General features: G+C 39.7%; 1 protein-coding gene across 1 annotated transcript in view; it reads left to right on the top strand.

Annotated features, from left to right (window-relative positions):
* The window catches only part of kif21b (kinesin family member 21B), a 63,975-nt gene that overhangs the window by 26,189 nt on the left and 12,008 nt on the right, over positions 1-25,778 (top strand). The window contains exons 6-32 of the mRNA XM_088422428.1: positions 392-574; positions 694-809; positions 987-1,182; positions 2,760-2,949; positions 3,159-3,222; positions 4,236-4,466; positions 5,150-5,264; positions 5,337-5,478; positions 5,717-5,905; positions 5,979-6,178; positions 6,244-6,351; positions 6,915-7,231; positions 7,314-7,497; positions 7,582-7,785; positions 7,918-8,019; positions 9,356-9,521; positions 9,798-9,858; positions 9,961-10,009; positions 10,817-11,067; positions 12,292-12,360; positions 12,445-12,555; positions 15,998-16,036; positions 19,792-19,928; positions 20,030-20,210; positions 20,421-20,585; positions 21,754-21,871; positions 21,980-22,150. Of these exons, the coding sequence (XP_088278554.1) occupies positions 392-574; positions 694-809; positions 987-1,182; positions 2,760-2,949; positions 3,159-3,222; positions 4,236-4,466; positions 5,150-5,264; positions 5,337-5,478; positions 5,717-5,905; positions 5,979-6,178; positions 6,244-6,351; positions 6,915-7,231; positions 7,314-7,497; positions 7,582-7,785; positions 7,918-8,019; positions 9,356-9,521; positions 9,798-9,858; positions 9,961-10,009; positions 10,817-11,067; positions 12,292-12,360; positions 12,445-12,555; positions 15,998-16,036; positions 19,792-19,928; positions 20,030-20,210; positions 20,421-20,585; positions 21,754-21,871; positions 21,980-22,150 (4,059 nt within the window). The remainder of the gene's footprint in view (positions 1-391; positions 575-693; positions 810-986; positions 1,183-2,759; positions 2,950-3,158; positions 3,223-4,235; positions 4,467-5,149; positions 5,265-5,336; positions 5,479-5,716; positions 5,906-5,978; positions 6,179-6,243; positions 6,352-6,914; positions 7,232-7,313; positions 7,498-7,581; positions 7,786-7,917; positions 8,020-9,355; positions 9,522-9,797; positions 9,859-9,960; positions 10,010-10,816; positions 11,068-12,291; positions 12,361-12,444; positions 12,556-15,997; positions 16,037-19,791; positions 19,929-20,029; positions 20,211-20,420; positions 20,586-21,753; positions 21,872-21,979; positions 22,151-25,778) is intronic.

The following is a 25,778-nucleotide window of genomic DNA, read 5'->3' as shown; positions in this document are numbered from 1 at the left end:
TCATTGGGAGTCTTATCAGAATTTCATCATAATCTGCTTTTACACATAAATCTCTCAGTAGGCAGAGGAAGGAGGATTAGGATTAATGAAAGGATAGAAAAGGCAGGTAAGGGTAGGAAAGTAGACATGTGGGAAAAATCGGATTCTTCTATTTTTTTTTTACTTGAAATTTAAACTAAATTCTTCCATATTTGTACATTTAACGTTGGTATAGTATCATTACACAATTTAGCCGTTTTTTAATAGCGTACAATACAGTACAGTAATAAGAGAATGTATGTATGCTGATATAGAAAATAAGGTACAATATATTTTGTAGCAATAGTCTTACCAACTATCCTATTCTACCTTCCAACCAGTGTGTTGTTTTTTGCCCAACCTCCTTTGCTAGCCGAATGGGGATGGGGACACTATAGAATTAAATGGTGTGGACTCCAGTGCCATGGAGCAGCCTGAATATGAAGCTCTGATGGCCAAGTTCCATTTTGTGGATCTGGCTGGTTCCGAGAGGCTCAAACGCACCGGAGCCACCGGAGAACGAGCCCGCGAGGGAATCTCCATTAACTGTGGACTGGTGAGTCAGAAAGAGGCTGTGTGTGTTTGGGTGTGTGTGCTTTCACTGACTGTAAACATGTTTTGCTTTTAAAAGCTGGCTTGTTAAAGCGTGTTTTTTATTATGTGTGCGTGTTGTAGTTGGCTCTGGGAAATGTCATCAGCGCTTTAGGAGATCAGACCAAGAAAGGGGGGCACGTCCCCTACAGAGATTCCAAACTCACTCGCCTACTTCAGGACTCACTCGGAGGCAACAGGTACATGCCATTGTTTTTATTTCATGAGTAAAAGGGAAACTAAACCTCATTAGTTGAGAACAGACTCCCTCACATGACAATCGACATAAATAAGCTCTACTCTGATTCTGATATCGATAATAGCAATGCACTAGAAACGTCGCCTTTGTATCAAAAGTATGAACTCACTCTCTCCAGTCGCACTGTGATGATCGCCTGCGTCAGCCCCTCTGACCGTGACTTCATGGAGACCCTGAATACCCTCAAGTATGCCAACCGAGCCCGCAACATCAAGAACAAGGTGGTGGTCAACCAAGACAAGACCAGCCAGCAGATCAGTGCCCTGCGTGCCGAGATAGCCCGCTTGCAGATGGAGCTGATGGAATATAAGGCGGTGCGTGCTAATAGTGGGGTTATTGTATGGGTGATAACATTTTAGTTGAGCAAAGTGTTAGGTATTAAAAAAAAGCTATTGCACATAGTTCTCCTTCCAACTGATGCAATTGTATCTATAGAAGAACAGTCAGGCTGAATACAATTAAACAGAAGTCCAATCAATTTATTTATTTACCTTTATGCAAGCTATGTTTGAGATTGCACATTCCTGAGTGATATTTTTTACTAAAATGAAGAGCTAGAGAACAGATGCCTACTCAGTTTCATAATAGCTAAAATAAGTGTGTGCTTTCGGGACTTACTGGTAATAATGATAATTGTAAAAGCAAGTAATCTTATTTATCTGAAGGTAACCGTGAGCAGGATAAAAATATTTGGCAACTTATTTTTCACCAAGAAGATTCAAGTCCTGAGTATTCAATGATACCATGTATCGATAACACTAGTACTTTGATACGCAACATTTCCACTCTAAAAATCAATGACAGACATTTTAAAGAAGGCCTACCTATTCCAATACAGCATTTTCCTTAAAATCTACTTGAATAAATTTCCTTAAAGCAATTTCCCTTCATAATTTGTGCTGTCTGGTTCACGATCATAAAACTGCTGCAAGAGAGCAGCTGATAGTATAATTGACTGCCGTCGCAAGTATTCCTGCTTTCAAACTGAGGCAGGTTGCACCCAACTCTGGTACTTGCAGAATGGAAATTGATGCTACTGTTTGAATCCGCAAAAGGATTGTGATACAATGTTTGCCGATCGTGGTTGGCAATGATCCTCCATATTAGACAAAGCAAATAAAACAAACCCGCAACACTCTCCACTTTTTGACCTCTTGTTTTGCCACCTACAATGTGATTAAGGGAACTGTGGCGGTGACTCAAGGGGTAGTGAATGCGACTCGGCCTGGATGAGGGATGAGATGTGCCTGCAAGTAACACAGGCTTGTGCCACCGGACATAATGATGTTTGCGTGCTGTGACCGGATTAGACAGGGACTCTCTGTTCATAGATTATGCAATAGAGTTTTCGAGTGTTTATCATTCAGGGTCTGACAATGACAACTCCGAGAGCCCTGGTCAACAGCCTTGTGCGGCGTAAATCAGTCTGACGCTATCACATTGTTTCAAAAACATTTTTAATTCTTGAAAGGCACGTATTAGAGCGCGGCCTCCACCAAGGTTGGACAATTGTAATTCATTTCAAAGGATGGTAATGCTGAAGCATGATTTCAGTGTCGTCTGGCTTTTGGAAAACAACTTCAGTACTTCAGACTTATTTGCTATTTTTAAGCTATTTTCAATCATTCTTTCATTTATTTACTTTTAAGATTTTGTCTCAGGACAAGTGGATTCACTCAGAAACGACATTTTTTAGTATTTTCAAATTTGATTTGATTGGGACATAAAATGTCCTCCAATGCAGTGAGACCCGACTTACCCATGATTTGCTACTTTGATATATTTGAGTATTTTTTCAAAATCCCCCTATTTGTAGCAGTGGTTGTCTATATTTTCAGGAGAGGACCGCAGTCAGTTTTTGTTTTCAACGTCTATTTATTATGGCACACAGGGGAAGCGGGTGGTAAGTGAGGACGGCTCGGAGGGTTACAGTGACCTGTACCAGGAGACAGCCATGCTCCAAAGAGAGAATGACACGCTACGCCTCAGGGTGAAAGCCATGCAGGAGACCATCGACCACCTCAACACCCGAGTCACACACCTGCTGGCCAATGAAGTCAGCGTGTTGCTCTCTAAGTCGAGTATGTGCGCTCTTCTTTCCTTTCTCCGCTGTTTTTGTCTTGTAAATGAGCTCTTAGTTGTTCTGTTGTTTGTTTTAAATACAGTTGTGTTTTCACACTCCTCCTTTCCGACCACGACAAGTGTAAAGATTTGTGTAAAATCATTTTATATTACACCCTCTCTCTAGTATTTGATTCGGTCTGACTCGAGCCTCTTGCATGACCTCTAGGTGAGGGCAACCAGGAGATTGGTGCTCTAATTCAGAACTACATCCGAGAAGTCGAAGAACTCAGGTAAGAGCTTTTCATGTTCTGCTGCTTTAAAGATCAATTGTCACCTACACCAACATATCAATCACTTGCTGAGAGTTGCAAATGGCCGTGCTGATTTTGAATATTATAGTGCCGCTGTATTCCAATATTTGCAAAATTGTTAAATAAGGAAACACTCAGCATTTGTTCAGGCCGAGTTGTTGAGAGCGCTATGGCAGCCAACTTGATGTCAGATAATAAATTACCTCAGCCTGTCACTGATGATTTTGCTAAAGATATGTTTTTCTCTACATATACTTTGCATGACGATAAGTGGTCCTTAATTTTTAGTTATTCAAAAATTAAATTAAAAAAAGGATTTCACTTCACGGCCACCACCATAGCATGTTTGTCATCCTATAATGTAGAAAATGATATTACCCAACCAAAAATATAGAATAAAGTCATATTACACAATGAATAAAATGTAATTGTGAGCACAGTCATAATTTTTTAACCTACTAATGTCGTACTTTGGCCGTTTACTTTCAGTTTCACAAATGATTAAATCAGTATGTGGCACATCAGTTTGAACTTGTAAAAATGTGAAGGCTTGTAAAACATTTTTTTCCTGTTTCTGAGAAAACTACTTACATGGAAATTGCCTTTTTTTTTAACTACCTGCTTGTCTCAAACATTACATTTCTATTTCTGTGGGAATTATAACATTTAAACATTGATGTTCTGGCTTTATTATTTCTTGTAATGTAATCAATTTTCTCTTGCAATTTTCCAACTTCACCAACGTTCCAAAAAAGTGTGTTTTTACCCATGGTTTCTAAAACTCAAACATCCAAATTCAACTCATCTTTATTTATAAAGCACTTAAAGTGCTGTGTTTTGAAATTGACTATGCGATAATAGTGAAAGCAGTAATTTAACACAAATTTTTCATTAGACGGCTACCTGAAGTGAACAAAGAAATGCATTTAACAAGTGCATTGATCTTCTTACTGGTCCAACTTAAAATGGCAAAATCCATCTTTCCGACCTAGGTCCAAACTGCTGGAGAGCGAGGCCATGAACGAGTCTTTGCGACGTCAAGCTGCTCGGCCCTCCTCTCGCGCACCTTTCAATTCTACCTGTCTGAGCCCCGCCCCTGGACACCCACCTGGCTCCTCCCCTGTGTCCATGTCCATGGAGGCCGAAATGACGGACGTGTTGCGCAGAGCCAAGCTGGACATCGAGAGACTGAAGAAGAAGGAGAGAAGGCAGAGAAGGATGAGGTGAGTAGATAATCGCCTCAAAATCATCCCTTTTTACATAACGCGCGTGAGACTCTGCCCTTCCTATTGCGTATCTACTTGAGCTCAAGAGGTGCATTATGGGTCATTTAGGCACTCAGTCCCTGATTCGAATTGGGCTGCAGCCAGGAGTAAAACTGGCTTTGGCTCAGAATGCTCTCATTCAGCCGGCCTCTGGGTTGTGAGAGTGTAGAGAGTGCAGAGTCCAAAAGGCTAATTGGGATTTAATGGATATAGAAGGGAGTAGATGGGAATTTTAAGATGGGGTGTTGGATAAGATGCATAGCTGTAAAACTCCGAGCAAATGGGAGGGGAAAAATGGCAATAAAGGCTGCAGAGCTAAAAGCAAATGTGATGAGACTAAAAAAAAAGGCGTTGGTAATGAGTCTGGTTTTTATGTGGAGCACGTTACTTAGGAAATTTTACAAGCACTAATGGAGAAGGTTACTGTATATTGCATGCACAACTGATCAGAACTAGTTTCTATTATACTAATTGCTTTCATCAGAATTTGACTACTGCTACATTTTTTTATTATATTATCCAACCACATAGTCTATGTTTGTTTGTATGTGTTGCAGAGCAGGAATGGCAAAACATGGATAATTAGCTTCATACCTCGCTGACATATTTATATGATTTGACTTGACCATTTTCTCCTCCAGTCCAGAGTTGGAGAAAGGTTTGAAAAAACGTGTTAAGTTGCACAACCATGAGAATGGCGACAATGGACAAAATGGACTAAACGGAGAGATCGATTCGGATGACAATCACACTGAGGTAATTTAAAAGTAAGCTTTTGATGCATAACTGAGAAAAATAAAGCTCTAATATTTTGATCTTTGCGGGCAGGACATCATGTCTACATTGCAAGAAGAAAGCGGTTGCGATGAGGAGGAGGAAGAAGAGGATGAGGAGGAAGGAAGGGAAGAAGATGACGAGTTTGACAGCGATGAGAGCCTGGTGGACTCGGACTCTGATTCTGATGAGAAAGGTGTTCTTTGACTTTTTATATCCTCATAAACACATATTGAAGTGTGCCTTTCTCTTATTTTAATTTCTTGGTTTAGGTTCCCAATATTTTTTAGTTATATACATTTTCGAGGGAACGGAAATACAGTATTTGATCAGTTTGAAATGCTAAAAGTATTTCTCACCTAAACCAGTCAGAATCAATCCAGTATAATTCAACCTTTACTCTTCTCTCTGACCTTTGACCTTCCAACTGTCAGCCAACTTCCAGGCGGACCTTGCTGATCTGACCTGCGAGATTGAGATCAAGCAGAAGTTGATAGATGAGCTGGAGAACAGCCAGCGAAGGTTGCTGATGCTGAAGCTCCAGTATGAGGAGAAGCTCATTTTGCTGCAGAACAAGATCCGAGACACCCAGCTGGAGAGGGACAGAGTGCTTCAGAACCTCAGTGAGTCACTTTAGTCCCCCCGTCTCACACTTAAAAGGGTTACGTAAGGTCACATTAATACATGGCTCCACAGTGTCCATGGAGAACTACACAGAAGAGAAGGCTAGCCGCATAAAGCAGGAGTACGAGAAACGTCTCAAGGAGATGAACCGGGACCTTTTAAAGCTCCAAGCTGCGCAGAAGGAGCACGGGCGTCTTCTTAAGAACCAGGGAAGGTATGAACGGGAGCTGAAGAAACTCCAAACAGAGGTCAATGAGATGAAGAAAGCCAAGGTAAGAAAACAAGTAGGAGCACAGTGGAGAGATGAAGCAGGGTCTCACCTGTCGGTCTGCACTAGGTGGCAGTGATGAAGCAGATGAAGGAGGAGCAGCAGAGGCGGCGGCTGGTGGAGGCCAAGAGGAACCGTGAGATTGCCCAGCTCAAGAAAGAGCAGCGAAGACAGGAGGTCAGACAATGACTGAGCAAATGTACAGTGGATAAGCCTTTAGTTGTTAAGGGGGACGGACGATTTTTTTTTTTTTTTTACATTGACTAATACATTCTATGCATCCCAACTTGTCTAAACATGGTAGTATACAATAAATGGTAGCCACAACAATAACTGTGTGGTCAAACGAAACTGGAAAAAGCATAAACCACAATGACCCAAAAAATTCCAACCTAGAAAATTTGTCATAAGTGTGTGTGTGTGCATGCGCGCGTGGGTAGGTGGGGGGGTCTCTATTTACAGTGCACGAACCCAAGAAAAAGTCTATATTCAAAGGGAAAATCAGCCTAAAAAATGATTTATCTTAATGGTAGCCTGAAAATGACATTTTTATTGGTAATTGTGTCTGATTATTATGAATTAAGCAGCAAAATCCACCCGTTTTTATCCATTGTAGGGGGCGTCCGATTTTGCTACTGGCTATCAACTAAAAATGACATATCATTTGTAAGCAGCTTTGCAAATGTAAATGAATGTTTAACTTTACACTCAAGATCTTCCGATCTGTTCTTTCTCCTCAGTTTCAAATCCGTGCGTTGGAGTCCCAGAAGCGTCAACAGGAGCTGGTCCTGCGCAGAAAAACGCAGGAGGTGACCGCCCTCCGCAGGCTGGCCAAGCCCATGTCAGACCGTGTCGCTGGTCGCGTGGCCCGCTGGAACCAGACGCCCCCGGTTACCGACTCTGGCGCGGAGTTGTCGGCCAGCACCACGGCGAGCAGCTCTGAACCTGAGAGCGGGAAGACCGTGAGTGGATTAGTGCGACAGTGGAACAACAAAAACAATGGCTACGGATATCTGGGGGAGAGTGAGGGCAGCATGGATGGAACGCGGGTCATTGGGTAAGATGGCCTCAAGTATGTGCTTGACGTGCGCTGTATATGTGCCGTCTTAATCTTTCACTCCTCTCATTTCTCCTTCCAGCAGCAGGAAGAAGCTGCAGCGCAAGCCAGCGGGCGTCGGCGCCGCCGCAACAGCGGGCCGAGCCGGAACCTTCTCCAAGTCGGCCCGTCAGAAGTGGCAAACCCTGGAGCGCCGTATTATGGACATCGTCATGCAGAGAATGACCATTTCCAATATGGAAGCGGACATGGATCGACTCATCAAGGTCGGGGAAGGCATTGGTCTGCATATGAGTTTTATTATCCCATATATCAATCTTTTTTTTTTTACATTATTTTCCCCGAAACAGAAACGAGAAGAGCTGACAGCCCAGCAGGAGGCGCTCTCACACAAGAGGGCGGTACTAATGGCAGATGGGGAGGGCCCAGAAGCAGAGGATAGACTCCTTTTGGAGATTAGTGAGGATATCGAGGTTCTGAATGCTAACATTGATTACATTAATGACAGTTTGTCCGACTGTCAAGCCACCATTGTGCAGATAGAGGAGACAAAGGTATGAACGCAGCTATAAATACAAATATTGAGAAGAGCGCACACACACACACAAAGTTTCATAGTTCTCTCTACTGTTTGTTAAAACAAACAAATACATAAATAAAAACACAGATTTCCAATATTGTTCCAGGATGAGTTGGACTCAGTGGATACCTCGGTGGTAATCAGCTCATGTTCTCTGGCTGAAGCACGCCACCTGCTGGATCATTTTCTTAAGGCCTCCATTGACAAGGTCTGTCAATTGAAACAAGAATCAAGAAATGAGTCGAAAATTGATCAAATTGAAACAGCTTTAGACTATGCATTTCCTTGAACATTGCAAACGCACACACACACACACACACACACACACACACACACACACACACACACACACACACACACACACATTGCGGCCTATTTAGGAACGTTAACAGTGTTGGGAACATTATACTGTTATAAGTTAAATAATTATAGCTGCTCAAAAATGTCATTAAAATGTCACTAATTGGAAAAAAAAATGCTTTATTACGTTTTGATTTTTTTGGGGAGGGCAGTTTTAAAAAGACATTTGAATAGTGTAGAATGGCAAGGTAATTGTACATAAGCTTTTGTACTTATTCTATTTAAACTGACAAGAGATTTATAATGCACTTCAAATGTATCCTTCACTAATAAAAGTAAATATTTTGACAGTATAAATACATTTAGTATATTTTGGCCTTCACTTTTTTCCCCACTCTTAGAAACCTGCACCTTTTAATGTGATGCAACTAAAACTTTATTTATGATCCTTTATTGACACGATTCAAGCCATAATAGATTTTTACTGCATTATCTGATCAATGAAACTAACCTACAGTCACAGTGGACCAATGAAAATGTTCATGTCCGTTCATGCTGAACATTCATGAGCCATGCTGAACGCTGAGCTGTCCATATATGAATAGAGGTACACAGTATTTTTAGTAGAAAAAAAAAATCAGTTCCCATTTAATTCATTCATGTTTGATGGCATTCAGTGAGATTTCAGTCTAAAATTAGGGTTACACTCGACATGTTAGTACAGCAACAGGAAAGTTTTTGGTTGCTTTTCTTCCCAACTTTTAATGAACCTGCTACTTGCAGTTAAAAATATGTATCTCAAACTTCTTCCGTTCCCTCAAGTATCTGTATGTGGAACAGCTTGTCCCCAATGCTTTGACCAATTTCGCTTGGAAAAAAAAAAAAAAAAGTTTCACCATTGTAACTCTGGGCAGACAGGATAGTTCTCCCCTTCCCCCCATCACTCTGTGTGTACCCTATTGGCCACCCCCACTCTTTGGGGAATGACATTTTTTATTTTTCTGCCATATTATATGCATGCAACGTTCTTCAGATTTATTCTTATACCGGGATTGTTGTGACACCCTGGCCACCCCATAGAAAAATCCTGACTGTACTTCTTAATTTCTTATCAGTTTATTCATAGATGAATGCAATAATGTTGCTCTGTCTAACATATTTAAATTTATTGCAAATGAAGTCTTCAGTCCTCTGTTATGAAGCATGGCACTGACAGTTAAGAGTGTGTATTTGTGTGTGCGTAGAGTTTACAGGTGGTACAGAAGGAGGCTCAGATTAGACTCCTGGAGGGTCAGCTGAGACAGACCGATGTGATTGGTTCATCCCAAAACCACATGATCCTTGATGCTCTGCGGGAAAAGGCAGAATGCATCCCTGAATTGCAGGCTCTCCTTCACAATGTTCAGCAGGGTGAGGGGCACGCCTTGTTTGTAGGAAAAAATGGTTTTTCACCAGGTCTTGTTTCACTCCAAAATGTTATGACATATACACCAATTTTCTTCTTCTTCACCATACACACACACACACACACACACACACACACACACACACACACACACACATACATATATATATATATATATATAGATATATATATATATATATATATGCACACGCACACACACTTTGTCGGGAATCAAGCCTCTTGTTCAATTGACTGAGACATTCTTTTTCCAATACTTTCAGAGAATGGTTACGCCAGCACTGATGAAGAGCCATCTGAGTTCAGTCAAGCATCAGACAACAGGTAAAAGCGCAGTCTGTCACCTCCTTCTCATCTTCTTGTTGCCGATTTTAGTCACTTGATTTGTCCATGTTTATTTACCCGAACACGCTTTCTCTCCTCCAGTGTCTCTCTAATGAAAGAATCAAACAGCCAAGACGACTTCAAAATAAAGGTAAAACTTCTTTTTTTGGTACTTTTCATACCCATCGGTATTTTGTCACTTAATCCCAAATTTGAGACGTTTGCTTGGAAGTGAGCATAAACTCCTTAAACCTTCTCAATACTCGATGTACATATGTTATGCACAAAATTAACAGAGCGAAGTCAATCCAAATTTTTCATCACTGTTGTTTATGAATGACTACTGAACATAATCAGGTAACGTTAAAAAAAAATAGACAAGCAATATTTTTCAGGTCATTATTTAGTTTACTGTATTTTTTGTGTTTATAAAAGTAACTACAATTTTCGGTACTTTTTATGAATTGACATGTTATTTTTGGGTTGTTTCCCTAATAACTAGGAATTGCAAGAACATTTTTCTTCATTGAGAATTTTTCATTCAGACCAATAAAGCTTTAATGAGTTACAGAATAATCACAAAATGACTTCAGAACATTTTGTGACGAGTATGCGCCCTTTTATGAACCACAAGGTGGCAGTGTAAGCAAACGATTACAAGTTGACATGCCCCTGATGTTTGGCGTGAAATAATTTATCATTTGACACAGTTCTAATTCTCCAAGTGACAGAGTCTTCTTCATCTTTTATTGTATTTTTTTTATCCGGTTTCGTTTGAACACAGAGTTATTGCCGTGTTATGATCCTTCTCATCTTCTTGCTGCCGGGCATCAGTCTGATTGCATTTCGTTGCTGTTTGATTCTGTTTGTATGTTGATTTTATCCTAATTTGCCTTCGCCATCTCATTTCTCATCTTGGGGGCCCTCGCAACACAATCGGCTCACACATCCCACGCAGGTGGAACCTCGTCTGTCGGCTCAGATGAAGGCGGTGTCGGCCGAGTATCTGGGTCCCGCCCTGGAGCATTCGGCGGGCTCCAAGCAGCAGCAAATCACAAAGTCCCTGGCATCGCTCACCGACATCCAGGAGGACGGCCTGAGCACGGTCAAAGCGAGCCTGGGCCTTGGTCTCAGCCTCTCTTTGCGAGACCCCTACCTCAAGGAACGAGCGTCACGCACCATCAGCTTGCCTGTCAGAGGACACACCTTGTAAGTTGAAAACATCTCAACCAATTCATTGGGAAAGGAATTAAAAGGTGGATTCTGTGTACATTTAAAGATAAGCTTATTTTAGCAGTATTATGCCATGCAGTTCTATGCCCCTCCCAAATTATTTGTAATTGCCTATAGTAATCAAGGAAACTTCAGTGGAAACTGTAAATTATTTTACTCTTATGGATTGATTTTGAAATTAACCCGAAAAGTGCCAATGTATGCCCTGAGAACTCTCTATTACAACCCAGGCTAATGCTACCTTTTACCAGCAAACCTTAGGCTTCAATGTTGTGGTGTATTCAGGTGTTACAGAAAGAGAACAAAGTATATTAACGCACAGCTTTTTCAGCAGTTTGACAGAGCTATTGTAAACTGAAAAAAAACACCACACAATTGTGCTCGATGGCTAAAAACTGTTTCAGCTCGACAAAGCCCCAAGCAAATAGTACGGTATGTCCAAATCAACCAAAGAATGTAATCACTGCTTCAAAAGGGTAGTCAATCCAAAAAATATCTTGACAATAATATGGTATCTGCAAGCCCATTTGTCTAATGCGGCATTCTCTTTAATATCGCGTTTACTGAATATGAATTAACCAGCAAAATCCACCCGTTTTTATCCAGCCCAAGGGTGGCCAATTTGTCGCAAGCTTTTGACCGAAAATGACATCACAGTTGCACACAGCTCACCAGTTTTCTGAGTTTAGTCAAGTGGCATTCGCAAGCTGAGCTTTGAAGGGTTGTTTTTTCAACCCTGAGCAACTGTGATGTCATTTTCACTCGATAGGAAGTGGCAAAACTCAATCATAATTCTGTGCTCACGAGAATTCATAGGACATATTGTAGGGAAGAACATTTTAGGGTGACAAAGAATTTTCCTTCCATTATCTTAGCTTTTGCATATTAAGTATTTCATTATTGTTGGAGGTGAAATTTATATACTGTATTTAGTACAACTACGCACACATGCTTTTAGTAAATTCTAAATGAAAAATTGAGTGCCATTTTTAGACATAGCCCTGAAAAGGGAAGATAATTCAGTAGAATCTGAATAAGTCACGTAGGATGTGAGGATTTGCATATTCAAAATGAGTCAGCCAGTTGTTGTAGTGTCAGTAACACCGTTAATTGCTTTACAGCCATAATGTCTCTAGTTAGTGTCATTAGTGTTTGCGTCATCCCCTGAGGATTGTCTCGATTTGCTTTCTCGTGTGTCAGTCCCAGGCAGTCACGAGGTTACGACACTTCTCCAATCATCAGAAGGAAATCTTACGACCGCTCGTACAGGTACATGCGCACCCGTCATGGGGTCATTGTGCTGCTTTTCCCTCACAATTATTTGTATGTAATTTTTTTTTCTCCATTTCTCAGGTCCACCGATGGCTATACACCTCCTTCCTCTCCTCCTCTGAGGACGAGGAATGACCGCAATGTATTCTCAAGGCTCACCAGCAACCAAAGTCAAGGTTCTGCTCTGGACAAGTGAGTACAATAAAACCGTTTTTTTTTTCCTGCCTCCTTTTCTCCTCACGCTTTTACGATCAGCCTCTTTACATCTTCTCTTTGGTTTACTGGCCCCGAAGAGTGGCTGAAGGTCAGGCCTTTGGAGAAGAAAGGACCTTAGTGATGGGTTTTTTGGAGCTTAAGTGTGTGCCATTTGAAGTGACTTTATCCGCGCATCAATCCCATTTGTAGACCCAAGAACACTTCATGTGGCATTAATGCCAATCTCAAGGGAACAAGTGAGGCCAGAAGTTGTTTCATATGACCAAGAGATATTGAAGCTGTGCTCTACAATTGCAAGATATTAGGAGCTCGGAGAAACATTAAAAAAAAAACAAAAACACAAAAAAACCCAGAATTTAATTACAGTATCTCTTGCAAGACAATTTTTAGACTTTAGCAAGGAATAAATACAACTTTGTTGACCCACTTTGGTTGAAGAATTGTATATGTTTTTGTGGCAGGATAAGTATGTTGTGAAAGCTTACGTTACAACATGGGATTTTCAATGTTACTGCGGGGTTTCAAATTTGGAATCTGCGTACAATTGAAGTGCATTGAAATTCATTGGGGAAAAATATCATTATGCACTTTCTGGAAAAATGGAGAGGGGAATATAGGGGACCCGTCCACCACCACCAGTTAAAAATTAATTAAATAAATAAAAGATAACATTTTGAAAGAAAATTTAGTATGCGGGGCTCAGCTGCACTTTTTGTCAAAGGGAAAGTGTGTAAAATTAATGAGTTATTCATTTTAAAACACCTCTACAAAAATAATAATAACAACAATAACAACATCAACATTTTTTTTAGATACTGGTATATATTTGTTGCTAGTTAATTGTCCTTGGATTTCTCACAGTTAAGCAATATTCCTTTGTGTGAACAAGGATGGACTCTGACGTTGGTTCAGTCTGCTTGCTTCTTTTATTGAAAATAAGGCCACAATAACCTCAGTTAACATGAGCTGCTTTTAGCTGCAATAGGCACTGGCTGCAAACAGCCGTCTGACTTTCACCCTCTGGATGATAAATGTTGTAAGTCAGAATAGAGCTGATCATAAAAATACGCATCTGTGCGTCAAAACCCGTCTTATGTAGCTGACGAATCAATCTTTCCTGAGTGTGAATAAAACAATATAATTTTTAAGTTATTGTTTATTGTACATCCACATACATTTGGCCTTCATTTTTGGAAAAAAACATGTGTCTTATGTGGTAATCATAGATATAGTATTCGCTAATTATATTGCATGGGGGCTGCTGCACAGATTGAGGCCGTTGTGTTATTTGGTAATGTTAGTATACATTATATTCAGCAGGGTTCCACATTTCATAGAATGTACAGGGTATAATTGTTAAAGAAATTTCATAGAAGTATCCGTTTTATGTTTGTTTTGTGTTCATCCATATGGGATGCTGGAATCATAATTGGTACAGTTTATGGGGTGGTGGTGGTGACAAATTTCAACTTTTAAGTCAGACAGTTTTTACACTGTCTTTTGTTTCAACCTTCATCAAATTGTTGTATTTTGCCTCTGTCACAGAAGACGTGAAACGATTTTCCGCGAATGTTTACATATGAATGTTTTGATACTTGTGGTATGAAGGAGGCTGAGTTAAATGGGTTTGCTTTTCCTAATCTTTCAATGCAGCTGTTGTAGCTGTTTTGAATGGACTCCGCTAAACAATGTGGGAGGTTGATTCTGCATAGCCTTTTATTAAGCTTCTCACCAGAGACTTCATCTCAAGTCTCTTAGCTTTTGTGTTGGAGACTTTTTTTGTATTTCTGCTGCACCTGGACTATTGAATTTCATGAAACAAATGTAGATGTTTGTTGCTGTCATTGTTGTTGCGCAAATAATATTAATTGCCTGTATTATTACTATATATTTGCATGCAGTATTGTTTCTGTTCAATAGGGTATCTGTAATTAAAATCCTTGTTTGTATAATATAACAACCAGCGTGTTATTAGCTGTTAAGATGTCAGCTTTTCTTGTGTTAAGGTCATAATATGGAGTATTCAATTGCTTGAATACTAGACTAGAATACATACATTATACAGTATTTGCTTTCTATAGAAAAATGAATATTTTTGTTTAACAAACTGAAGGTCTCTAGGCTAAAAGTCAACAACATTATTAAAAAGCCATAAAGAAGCAAACGCTTATAAGTACATTTCCAACAAGAAATATCTAAGACCATGTTGCCATTTTATTTCACTGCTAGCGTTTATGTTGACAGAGGACATAAAATATTTATGAATATGGAAAGATTGCTTAGGACTGGGCAATAAATCAAATTAATTTGAAGAATTTATAATTTTAAAAATCAAATATTTGAAAAGTACATTATATCTCAAGAGTATAAGTCGTGTCCCCTTTTCCTGCTGCAATTTGGCTGAATTTTACAAAAACGAGAGGAAAAGTCCAATTAAAACACATGGTGTGTGTTATTAAAATGACAAAATTACGTTACATTTAGAGGCATTTCTGCATCATATATCGAGTATACGTAACTACTGTTGTGGTAGTAGTGGGGCGTAGGGGTTGGGGCTGAAATGAGACAACACTGTGAGGCAATGTACACATGCGCTGAGATGCAAATGCAGAAAATAAATAAATTCATCTGAAATGCCAAATAGCTCCTTCTATTTCAATGTACTGTACAGTATGGATGTAATTCCCAGACGCGCCCTTTTTCCTCCTCCTAATCTGTTTAAACATCTCCGTTACTTTTCTATGGGTAGTTATCTTCGGACCAGTCCAATTTGTTTGAAAAGGAGGTCTTCAGAAATTATTTTCTTTTCATCTTACTTAGGATATTCTCCCACGCTTTCTTTACCCAAGTGAGGACTGTGGTGAGATCAAAGCATGGAAGGTTGTTGGACCCATGATTGGGTTATTTTTAACCCAACTGCTGTTGGAATGTGCCTTATTTGTTAACTGATGATTTATCGAAAGAGAATTATGCCATGTAGATTGGATTCTGTTCCTTCTGTGTAATTGAATTTACTTTTGCCTTGATTTCTTCCAACGTTTTTGTCATGAATGTCAGCGAATGAGTCTTTTGACTCTAGCCTACGGGTTGAAATGTTCTGTTCCCTACATATTACAGCTCTTCCTTCTACCATTGAATTTCCCGAAATATATTGAGCCATATTTTTTTTTCGCTGAGTGAACCGTCGCCTAAAACATCCTGAGTGCACCCAAGCATGACATCTTTCATCAGTCAAGCATTGAGCTTGTTCAGTGTTTACTGATCACTGAAAAAAGCTTCAAAAATATCTAGCGCCTTTCCTTAGTCCCTTCTCCTTGTAAACCCATTGCCAGTAACCCTTCTGTCTTTCCTTAGCGTGATTAACCTTTCCTCTCCCCAACACCCCTCCCTACCCCGCTCCTTCCTCTTCTGCCTCCAGGTCTGACGACAGCGACTCCTCGCTCTCCGAGGTGCTCAGGTAGACCAACTGTGTCTTTTCCTTCTCTGTCCGTGTCTCCTGCCTGACATTTGCTTGCCCAACTCACCACGGCGTCACCGCGGTTCCTGTGGCCGTCAGTGGCCGCCTCTTCACCACCTGTTTTTCTTCCACCCACAAGCCTCTCCACCCGCATGTGATTGTGGTGTTGCTAGTATACAAAACTGAATGAGCCCTAGTCCATGAATTTACACTTCACACAAAACTTGCTTGTGCGAATATGATTTTTGAAAGCAATCTCATAAAGCACAGGAAAAGTGTCATCATTTTGTGGTTGCTGCAGAATGCTTGTTACCTTTGACCTTCATTACTGTAGTCGAAGCCATGTAGGAACTGGATGGGTCCCCAGTCAAGTTGTGGCCATCATAAAACCGAACTAAAATAAAAGAAGCAATACTAATGAGACAGTACACACTACAATTTGTGCTCGCTTATTGATGACATACAACAAATAGGGGTGTCAAAATAATATAATTGCGATAAATTGATTGCAGTTTTATCATTTTATCTTTTTAAATCAAATTTTTAATTTCTGACTTGATGTTTGCGGAATAGATCCGCTTTTATGCATCATCTTAACAATTGGCTGTCATTGTGTTTGGCATAACCTGATCGGGTCCTGTTGTGGGTGGGAGGGCAAGTTTAGGTGTAGAAAGAAGACGTGATCATGGAGAGCATGTCAAAGCGGGACCATTGAACGGTACATTTCACATACATTTACACATACAGTCACTGATCATTTCTTACTTGTAAAAATCACCAAGCCAAATCTGTAATAATAAATACACAGTGTGTGGCAAAAACAAAACCTTTTAGAAACATAACATTTGAATCCTAGCACCCTTTTAAGCTCACTAATTAACACTTTGTCTTCTGTTTATCTAGTCTTGTGTTTCAAAACCAAACAATTTACACCCTTCAGTGTTAGCATGCCACCAGACTCGTGTTCTTTCAGCCCTGACTCGTTTATAAACAGTGAAAGACAAAAAAACATGCTAATAGGTGATCTTTAGAAGTTCTGTTTCCGAGAATTGGGCTTTATCTTTTTGCACTTTGGTAGACAAATGCTTTCATTTTATAATGATATGCACACTTTTTCTCTACTCGCCCTCTCTTTATAGTTCTCACTAGCTGCACAGGCATTTCTGTCTGTTTCCCAGTGTGATGCAGAGAACACACACTGATCTGCCTCCACGTTTCTCATTAGTCTGTTGGTCCCCCAAGCTCAGCACTGCAACATCAATTAGTTGCTCTTACATACTTCATAACTCCACACACTATGAGATCTTTCATGCTGATCGAGGGGGAACGGTTGCTACTATTCGGACCAGTGCAGTGCTGAGAAAAACTGTATGCCAGTTTGCTTCTAAAATAAAAAAAAAAAAAGGAGGATGGATGGTATAAAAATATATCTTTATAGACACGAAAAAAATAAACTAAGTGTTCAATATGTCTGCTATGCAGTTATAATGAGCTCCTTGTAGCCTTGACAACAGACAGGAATAAGGTTCACTCATAAAAATGCAGCTATGGTACCTATGTCCCTCCTAGCTTTTACAATTATAATTCTCCTTTCCGTCTCTCATAATAGTACTTTATGTTGAAGTTGCAAGAGGTATATCAAAATTTTCTTGCAATCTTTCTCAGTTTCTGTGCTATACTGTTGATCCACTGGTGCCTCTCATGTAATGGTGAATGTGAGACCCCTAGACTGACTGGGGGCTTGAGGAAATAGTCTTTAATGTGTGCCCTTGATGTGGATGAGGTTTACATGATTTTTCTTTCATTGGACCCCCAATCATGGAGGTTGTGAACAAGGTGCTGTAATTGTTGCATGTTTTGATGCCATCTTTTTTCTTGCATTGTTTTTTCTTTTACTTGGATTTATTTCATGTGCTACATTTGCAACTTTTTTTTTGTTGGCTGATGACTAACTTTTGATTTGGTTTGTTACTTCAATAGAAAGTTATGCATATGTGAATTTGTGTCTTATCACAATTATATTTCTATTATGCCTTCCAAAGCGATTTTCCAGCTGAGTTTTTATATTAAAAAGCAGGGCACCAACCACTTAAGTAGAATGCATACCAGGAAGTGTTATCATACTTACTGACTGATGGGCATTTTTTTTTTTTTTTTAATCTTCCAATTTTTCATTCTACATCAACAATTAAAATGACACAGATAATTTTTCATAGGAATATATAATTACTTCTGACGTCTCCAAATGGCTCAACAGAATTGTTCTGATTTTCAATTCTGCTCACGCCAAACACTTGCTGGTTGACACTAATGAAAATTTCAAGATAATAAGAAAATAAAAGCAAATATTAGAATGATAACGACTTGCACAGTTCGCCATTTCCCTCCCTGTTATAGTTTAGCCCCCTTAACTCCCCCAACGCACACACACACACACACACACACACCCACAAGCCCCACTAGTGCCATTAGGAAGCCCGCCAGAGGCCAATTTTCTCACAATCCTCCCCCTTCCCCATCTCCCTGCACTTGTCTCACTCTGCTGACAGCTTTCCAGGTTCTCTTGGACTGTCAGCATTATTGGGGGGAGTGGGGGGTGGGGGGGGCACATAACATACAGACACAGCTGTGTGTGTTTTTTATGTAGCTTTTATGATGGCATGTTTGTATGTGAGGGAATAATTGGGTTGACTAGCCAAGAGCTCTTAGCGATAACACTTGAATTTTGCTTGTATAGAACATTCAGTCAGGAGGCTTGCAGGAGGTCGGCCTGGAGTAGGTGCTCACAATGTTGCACCTGCACAAAATGGTGACCCAATCCAATCCAAGAGCTGTAGCAAAGCTTCGCAATACCAACAAAGTAAATACAGTGGTCCCTCGCTATAACACTGCTCCCTTTTTGTGGCCTCGATGTTTCACGGATTTTTATGGCGCAAATTTTGCTTGTTAAGAATACCTATTTATATATTTTTCCATATAAAATGGCTGGTACTAATTGAATTAAGTACTCCAGTAGCTGAATTAAGTACTAAAGTAATTGATCACTTTTGGTAATTAAGTACTAAAGCAATCAATTACTTAAGCACTTAAAGTACTAGCAGAACTTTAAGTGCTAATAAAGTAATCAATAACTTTAGTACCTCAGGTTATCAGTGACTTTAGTAGTAGTATTGAAAAACATTGATTATGATAGAACTTCATTACTTTTTTAGGCCTCTTTAACCAAACACTTGGGGGAAAAAAAACTCGATGTAAATAATAATCTGGGATTGAATGTGTGAACTCTTAAAACAGTGTCTTTGGGATTGAATGAGTTAAGGATAAATGTGTTCAATCTGACCAGCAACATAAATGCCTATGGCAAAAATTCATTATAATTTCATTAGTTTATTGCACCATGCAATAAATAGGTACTCGGCTGATCTGTGAACAGTGAACATCTGCAAATACTTGACATATATTGAAGTGCATTGGGAGGAAATAAACACTCTTTCTGTATTTTTTTAAAGCTCCATTTCGTTTGGGTCCTAATAAACAGTGTGGAAAGTGAGGTTTATTTTTGTAGAAGCTGAATTTTTGATGCGGCTCTCATATCGGATATCAAGTAGTATCATTTGAATGCAAATGTTCAATTTTTTTTTTTTTTTGTGAATATGCATGTTTGCTTGTGGATTTGCTTCCATCTGTTGAAATGTAAAAGCAACAATGCTCTTATTTTGCCTGAAGGAAGTAACGGTAAATGTTTTTTCCTTCAGGGGTGTGATCAATCCTATTGGCGGCGTGAAGGGGGGTAGGACAGCCCCCCTGCAGTGCATGTCTGTAGCCGAGGGCCACTCAAAGCCCGTCCTGTGTGTGGACGCTACAGATGAGCTGCTGTTCACCGGATCCAAAGGTACATACGTCAGTAACGCATTGATATAAAGTTATTGATGGATACGAAATTAATCAGAAGTCGGGCGCACTAGTCTGAATATTTTTGTTTTTTCGCCTCAGATCGTACTTGCAAGATGTGGAACCTGGTGACAGGTCAGGAGATTGCCACACTCAAAGGACATCCTAACAACGTGGTCTCGGTCAAATACTGCCCCTCCTCGGGTCTGGTCTTCTCTGTCTCGACGTCCTACATTAAGGTGTGGGACATACGGGATGCGGCTAAATGCGTACGCACCCTCACGTAAGTGGCCGTTACTTTATCTATATAAAGTGTCAATGGAAGAGAACAAGTTAACATTCCCCGTCAGCTCAGTAAAAAGCATCTTTGACGTCTATAGCCGTCTTTGGCAGTTAATGGGTTAATGATAGTGAAACAAAATGTATTTTTCTTTGTACCTCTATGTCTTTCCCCTTTTTCTCTCTCCAATTTGATTTGTTAACCTTCCTCCAGTTCATCAGGACAAGTCGTGTCAGGTGACGCTTGTGCTGGCGCCACCACCCGCACAATTACGTTTGCACACGGTGAATGTCAGATCAACCAGATTGCACTCAACCCATCAGGATCTGTTCTATATGCCGCTACTGGAAACACTGTTCGCATCTGGGACCTAAACAGGTATGGCAGATTCTTTTGTTTACTCATTGGGGGTACGGTATATGTTTTACAGTATATTTAGATGTGATATTCAAAAGAAATGTATCGCGATTAATATGTGTTTCACTTTTTACTTAAAGGGAAAGTTAACCTCAAAGTTTTCTTTCCATTAATACCTTCTAATCAGTGCCAATGATCTAAAAAAGACATTCTGATTAATATTGTGTTGAATAAGAATTCGGCAGCAACAACCTACTTGTTTTTTATCCATCTCGGTAGGGCGGCCATTTTGTTTCTCAATGTCGATTTGAATATGAAATCACAGTTGCTCAGAGCTGGAATGACAACCAATCAGGGCTCAGTATGCGAAATGTCACATGACCTAACTCAGAAAACTAACTAGTTTTGACGTGAGCCCGTGACAAAATGGCCGCTCCATCAGGTGGAAAAATTAGGTGGATTTTACTGCTTGATTCATATTCCACAAACACAATATTGATCAGAACGTCAGCCTTCCTGTGCGGTTTTAGTGCCTATGTGTACCTTGCGAGTGGCTAGCAACCAGTTCAGGGAGCGCCTTAATGCCCTCGGAAGTTGGATTGGCTCCAGCATGCCTGCGACCCTCACGAAAGGGTGCAGTTATTGTTCTTCTTCAATTCATCAATCAAATAATCCTTCTAAAAGTCTACAATAGTGATAGCCCTTGTTGTAACTTCAAAATAAAAGCATAGCACGCCATTTGTTTCTATATATTTTTTGGTAAGCTAAGGTTTATTTAAGGTTTATTTTGAAGGTGACCATCTCACTGCATATCCTCCTGCTTTTTATTTGTAATTATATGATGCTAAGACAAATCAGACACGAATGCAAGCAATATGTTTCAACATCTTACCAATCATACGGAACATGGATGAAATAGTATCCGTGAGCGTTTTTGGGAAGGTGTCAACTTTCTCCTTTTCATGGTTATTGTTCGAGAGGGACATAGGGAAACGAGATTGAAAATCCCATTTCCATTTATTGATGCGTTGGAATTCTGCCAAGAAAAAAATGCATTTAATAAACACCCTGTTAGTATCTTGTCAGCCTCTGTGACAGGGCTTTGGCTCAGCAGCTTTATTGGTTAAATGGAAAATGTCTTGGTTCAGTGAAAGAATTGCTTCTTTTACACTTGCGCGCATGCGTTTAGGATGCAAGCCATGGGCAAGCTGACAGGCCACATTGGCTCAGTCATGTGCTTAACGGTGGGACAGTCTCTGCTGGGCAAAGACCAAGTCATCACTGGTTCCAAAGACCATTATGTCAAGGTAGTTGATGCGAAGATTTTGACCCAAATCAAATTGTTGTTTTTTTGCTTATAACAATATCAGGATTAACGATATCAATATTTAATGGCGCTTTGCATTCATTTGCAGGTATTTGATGTGGCAGAGGGGACGGCGGGGAACGTTGGCCCGGCTCATAACTTTGAGCCACCGCATTACGACGGCATCGAGTGTTTGGCTGTGCAGGGAGATGTACTGTTCAGTGGATCGAGAGACAACGGCATCAAAAAATGGGATCTGGAGCAGCAAGAGCTCAGTCAGGTGTGCATTGTGTGTGTACTTTCTGTGTGTGTTACGGCCCATTGTTTCAAAAGAATGCCAACTGAATAATGAATGCCTCTTGCACCACATGGCACATATGCCATCGCTCGAGATTTTCAACAAGTGATAAAAATCCAGCTTTATGTATAAATAAATATAAAACCTAGAAAAACGATATTTACGTGTACTAGGGCTAATCAAGGATTTGAATATTACAGAAACGATAAAATCATGGTTTTTACACAAGCGGCAAAATACTCGATGAGTGGTTCATGTGTGTGTTCATAATAGTTACTATGGACTTGAGTAAGCCATCACATTTTAAAAGAATTTTTGACTTTCTTACACTGCCAGCCCCGTAAAACTTGATCTTTGGCTTGTAGCCCTCAATCACAGTGAATGAGATAATAAGATTAGGATAACGAAGAAAGTTATTCACAATCTATAGACAGCATTTGTTGCACATGCTATGAATGTTAAGTTTATGTTAAAATTGTTTTAAAATCAATATATGATATCTGATCATTTTGCACAGGATTTATTTTCCAACAAATCAAATTTAAATAAAGGTTTGTTGCAATTTTTACATCGATTGAAATTGTAATCAACCAGAATGACTGGAATAAAAAAAAAAACTCTTTCAGTGCCAAGCGTTATTGGAGAACGAAACTTCTAGAGGGCCAGTATATTTCGCATTTTCACTTCCAACATAATATTGTGTGCTATGTCTGTGTAAATATGGGCGCTGCCATATGAAAGATTGACTTCCATTCTTCAGTTAGTTATTGATGTATGCAATAGCTGTGTTATAAGTGTGGAAACACTGCCATCCAATGGTCAAGGTTAGCACTTCAGTGCTCAATTTCTTGGCTTGTATTAGGCAAGTATTAGTCAAGGGTGTCGTCTCCTCGAAAACACTTTTTCGTCCTGCCCTTAATAGCTTGCTGAGGTATCGAATCGGCACAAAGCCTCAATATCAAATGACTGACTTGGGTTCAAAAAATGTGATTGGGACATCTCGAGTTTGGATATAACGACATGAAAACAAGGAGTGTTTTTCTACTATGCAGCTCTCTCTAGCAACTGATCTAAAAGCTGATCTAATCAACTGTGCTGGAACTTTGTTGCCTATTAGATAAGCACTCAAAGAAAAATCCATTCGATTGTGGTACAGATCTTAGACGTACTCTGGATCAAAGGTGGCTAATTAGTTTTTCAGCCTTGGAGGAGGTCAGCGCTTCCACAGAGCTTTTGTTTACTACCTCTGTTTTTTCATTATAAGGATGGAGTGGGAACATTGTCATTTTTACTTTTTTTTTAGGATAAGACTGAGAAATAGAGGATTGCTCTGAGTTTTGTGCTCTTAGTGAGCTTGCTTATTTGGTTTTTGTTGAGTTGGCATACACAACTATTTAACAGGACATGAGCCTTAGAAAACAACATTGCCAATGATTGCAGAAATTTCTTTATTATTTCACTGAAAAATGCATGAATGCTAATGACATGATTCCAAAATACAGTATGAGCGGCTCTTTGAGAATGTTCTATTTGGTCTTTCTTGGAGGTCTTGTGCTTGGATGGATGCTTAGCCTTGTGTGAATATGGAGCCTCTTTTAGTGTTCATTGCTCCTGGGGAAATTATTAGTCTCAGTTTCCTCTGCCGCTGTTAATAAACGACCTCTTGACACTCATTTTAATGCAAAAACAGAAGCCAGTCGTACTACTGCGTGCATATACTGTGTAAGCATGTGATGGATTATTGCTGCCAGATGTAAAACTGCTTCGCTACCTCTATAATGAAATGTGTTGGTTAATTGTTTGAGGGGGAATTATTGTAAAACGCGTTTGATTTTGAAGTAATTTGACAAGCAAAGATGACAAATTTGTTTGTCCTCTCAAATATGTCTGAGCAATCTTTTCTAGTGTCATTCATCTTTCATATTGCCTATTTTTCTGCTGGTTCGGAATATAATGCAATATCCATGATGCTCTTTGGCATCGCTTATTTCAGCTCTCCACATTCATAATGAATCATTTTAATCAGAGTTGACCAAAACGGGGAAAAATATCATACAATAACAACCAATTGCAATGTCATTATTTATTGTATCTTTTGTTCTTGATAGGTTGACAGCGAGTAAAAACCAATCGTGTGTGTTTAATCAGAGGTAAATCTCCAGCTTTTGCCGATATGACATTGTTTGTTCAAATATTATAGATCGGTTGTTTTCAAATTTTTACTCGCGGGTTATAATCATAGCAATGGATACTGTGTGTAAAGCCTTTTAATCATATGGCAGCATGTCTTTGAAAAATCAAAGATGGACTAACATAGCTCCTTGGGGGACTCCACAGATCACTTTAGATATAGATTTCTTTAGGCCGATGCCTATTTTTTGTGCAGAAAACAATACCAATTCCTGATTCGTTGGCTAATAAATTTTACAATAAAGAAGCTAACATTTTTTTGTATGCAGATCTTTTCACCAACCTGTTTTTTTTTTTTCCCAATGACTGATGCAATGCTTATTTATCATGTATCACATTGCACCAATACCAGGTACTTGCCCATCCCTGCTTTTGATGCAATAAAAATGCGTTGTTGACAAATTAAATAGGGGCTAGAATAGTTGACCCTTGAGGGACATCAACTTTGGCTCCAAATACAAGAGATTGTGTAATGCGTCATAACACTATCACACATACATAAATTGATACCATGCACCGAATTACAGTCTTATTTATTTATTTTTTTTTAAATCAAGCTTAGGCAATTGTTTACTGAAATATACAGTCACACTTTCGGTCCAATTGCAAGCTTCTAACAAGTACTGAGTCTGATGAAGAGGACATACTCTTCTCAGATTGTCTTAGATGATTTTAAATGCTTTTTTTTTTTCCCACAACGCTTCCACATCTTCCATATCAAAGGGTTAGCGGGTCAGACTGGGTGACTGAAGTCTGCCAAAGATGCTCCTCTGTCCAGCTATGGGGTTAATTAGTCGCAGCCCTGCCATGGACAGTGAGTTGATCTCAAAAGGGCACCCCATACAGGAGCTCACGCCTTGCAGTCTCATGACGGCACAAAAGCATGTTTGTCTTGTATTTGGGCCTCACTTTTTCCAAAAAAACAACTTTTGCTCATTATATGAAGGCAGTGTGTATTTCTTTTCATGTAATATTTGAGGAGTGTCCTTAGTTGTTGTACAGCTCCCTGTCACTGCTTCATTTGCTCAATTATACCCGGGAATCACTCTGTGGTGCTTGTGTAAAGTGGCGGGAAAGTATGTCAACATAAGGGTGTAAAATTGGGGGGGGTTTGTGTGCGCCTGTGTTTACTCCTTCAGCGTCTCTTGTGTATCGACTGCCTGCCTATGTTAAAAATGCATAATGTTGCACCTTGTGGGTAGATTTCATTTGCATGCACATGTATTTGCATATTAAGCAGCATGTTGTCAAGTTTTTAATAACTTATTTTTTATTTTTACTTCCATCTTCAATCATTTTTTTTTCTTATTTCTCCCAGCAGACTAAATAAGGAAAATAAGGTGCTGTTCAAAGACTCGTTTAAATCCGAGTCTGCGCCGCGGTCCGTGTAGTCCCACCTCTACCTCATTTGCCAAAGAGC

Source organism: Hippichthys cyanospilos, chromosome 9 (genome assembly GCF_059441005.1).
Source record: "Hippichthys cyanospilos isolate Australia breed blue-spotted pipefish chromosome 9, RoL_Hcya_1.0, whole genome shotgun sequence".
NCBI classification, from domain to species: domain Eukaryota; kingdom Metazoa; phylum Chordata; class Actinopteri; order Syngnathiformes; family Syngnathidae; genus Hippichthys; species Hippichthys cyanospilos.
This window is presented reverse-complemented; position numbering and strand designations above follow the sequence as displayed.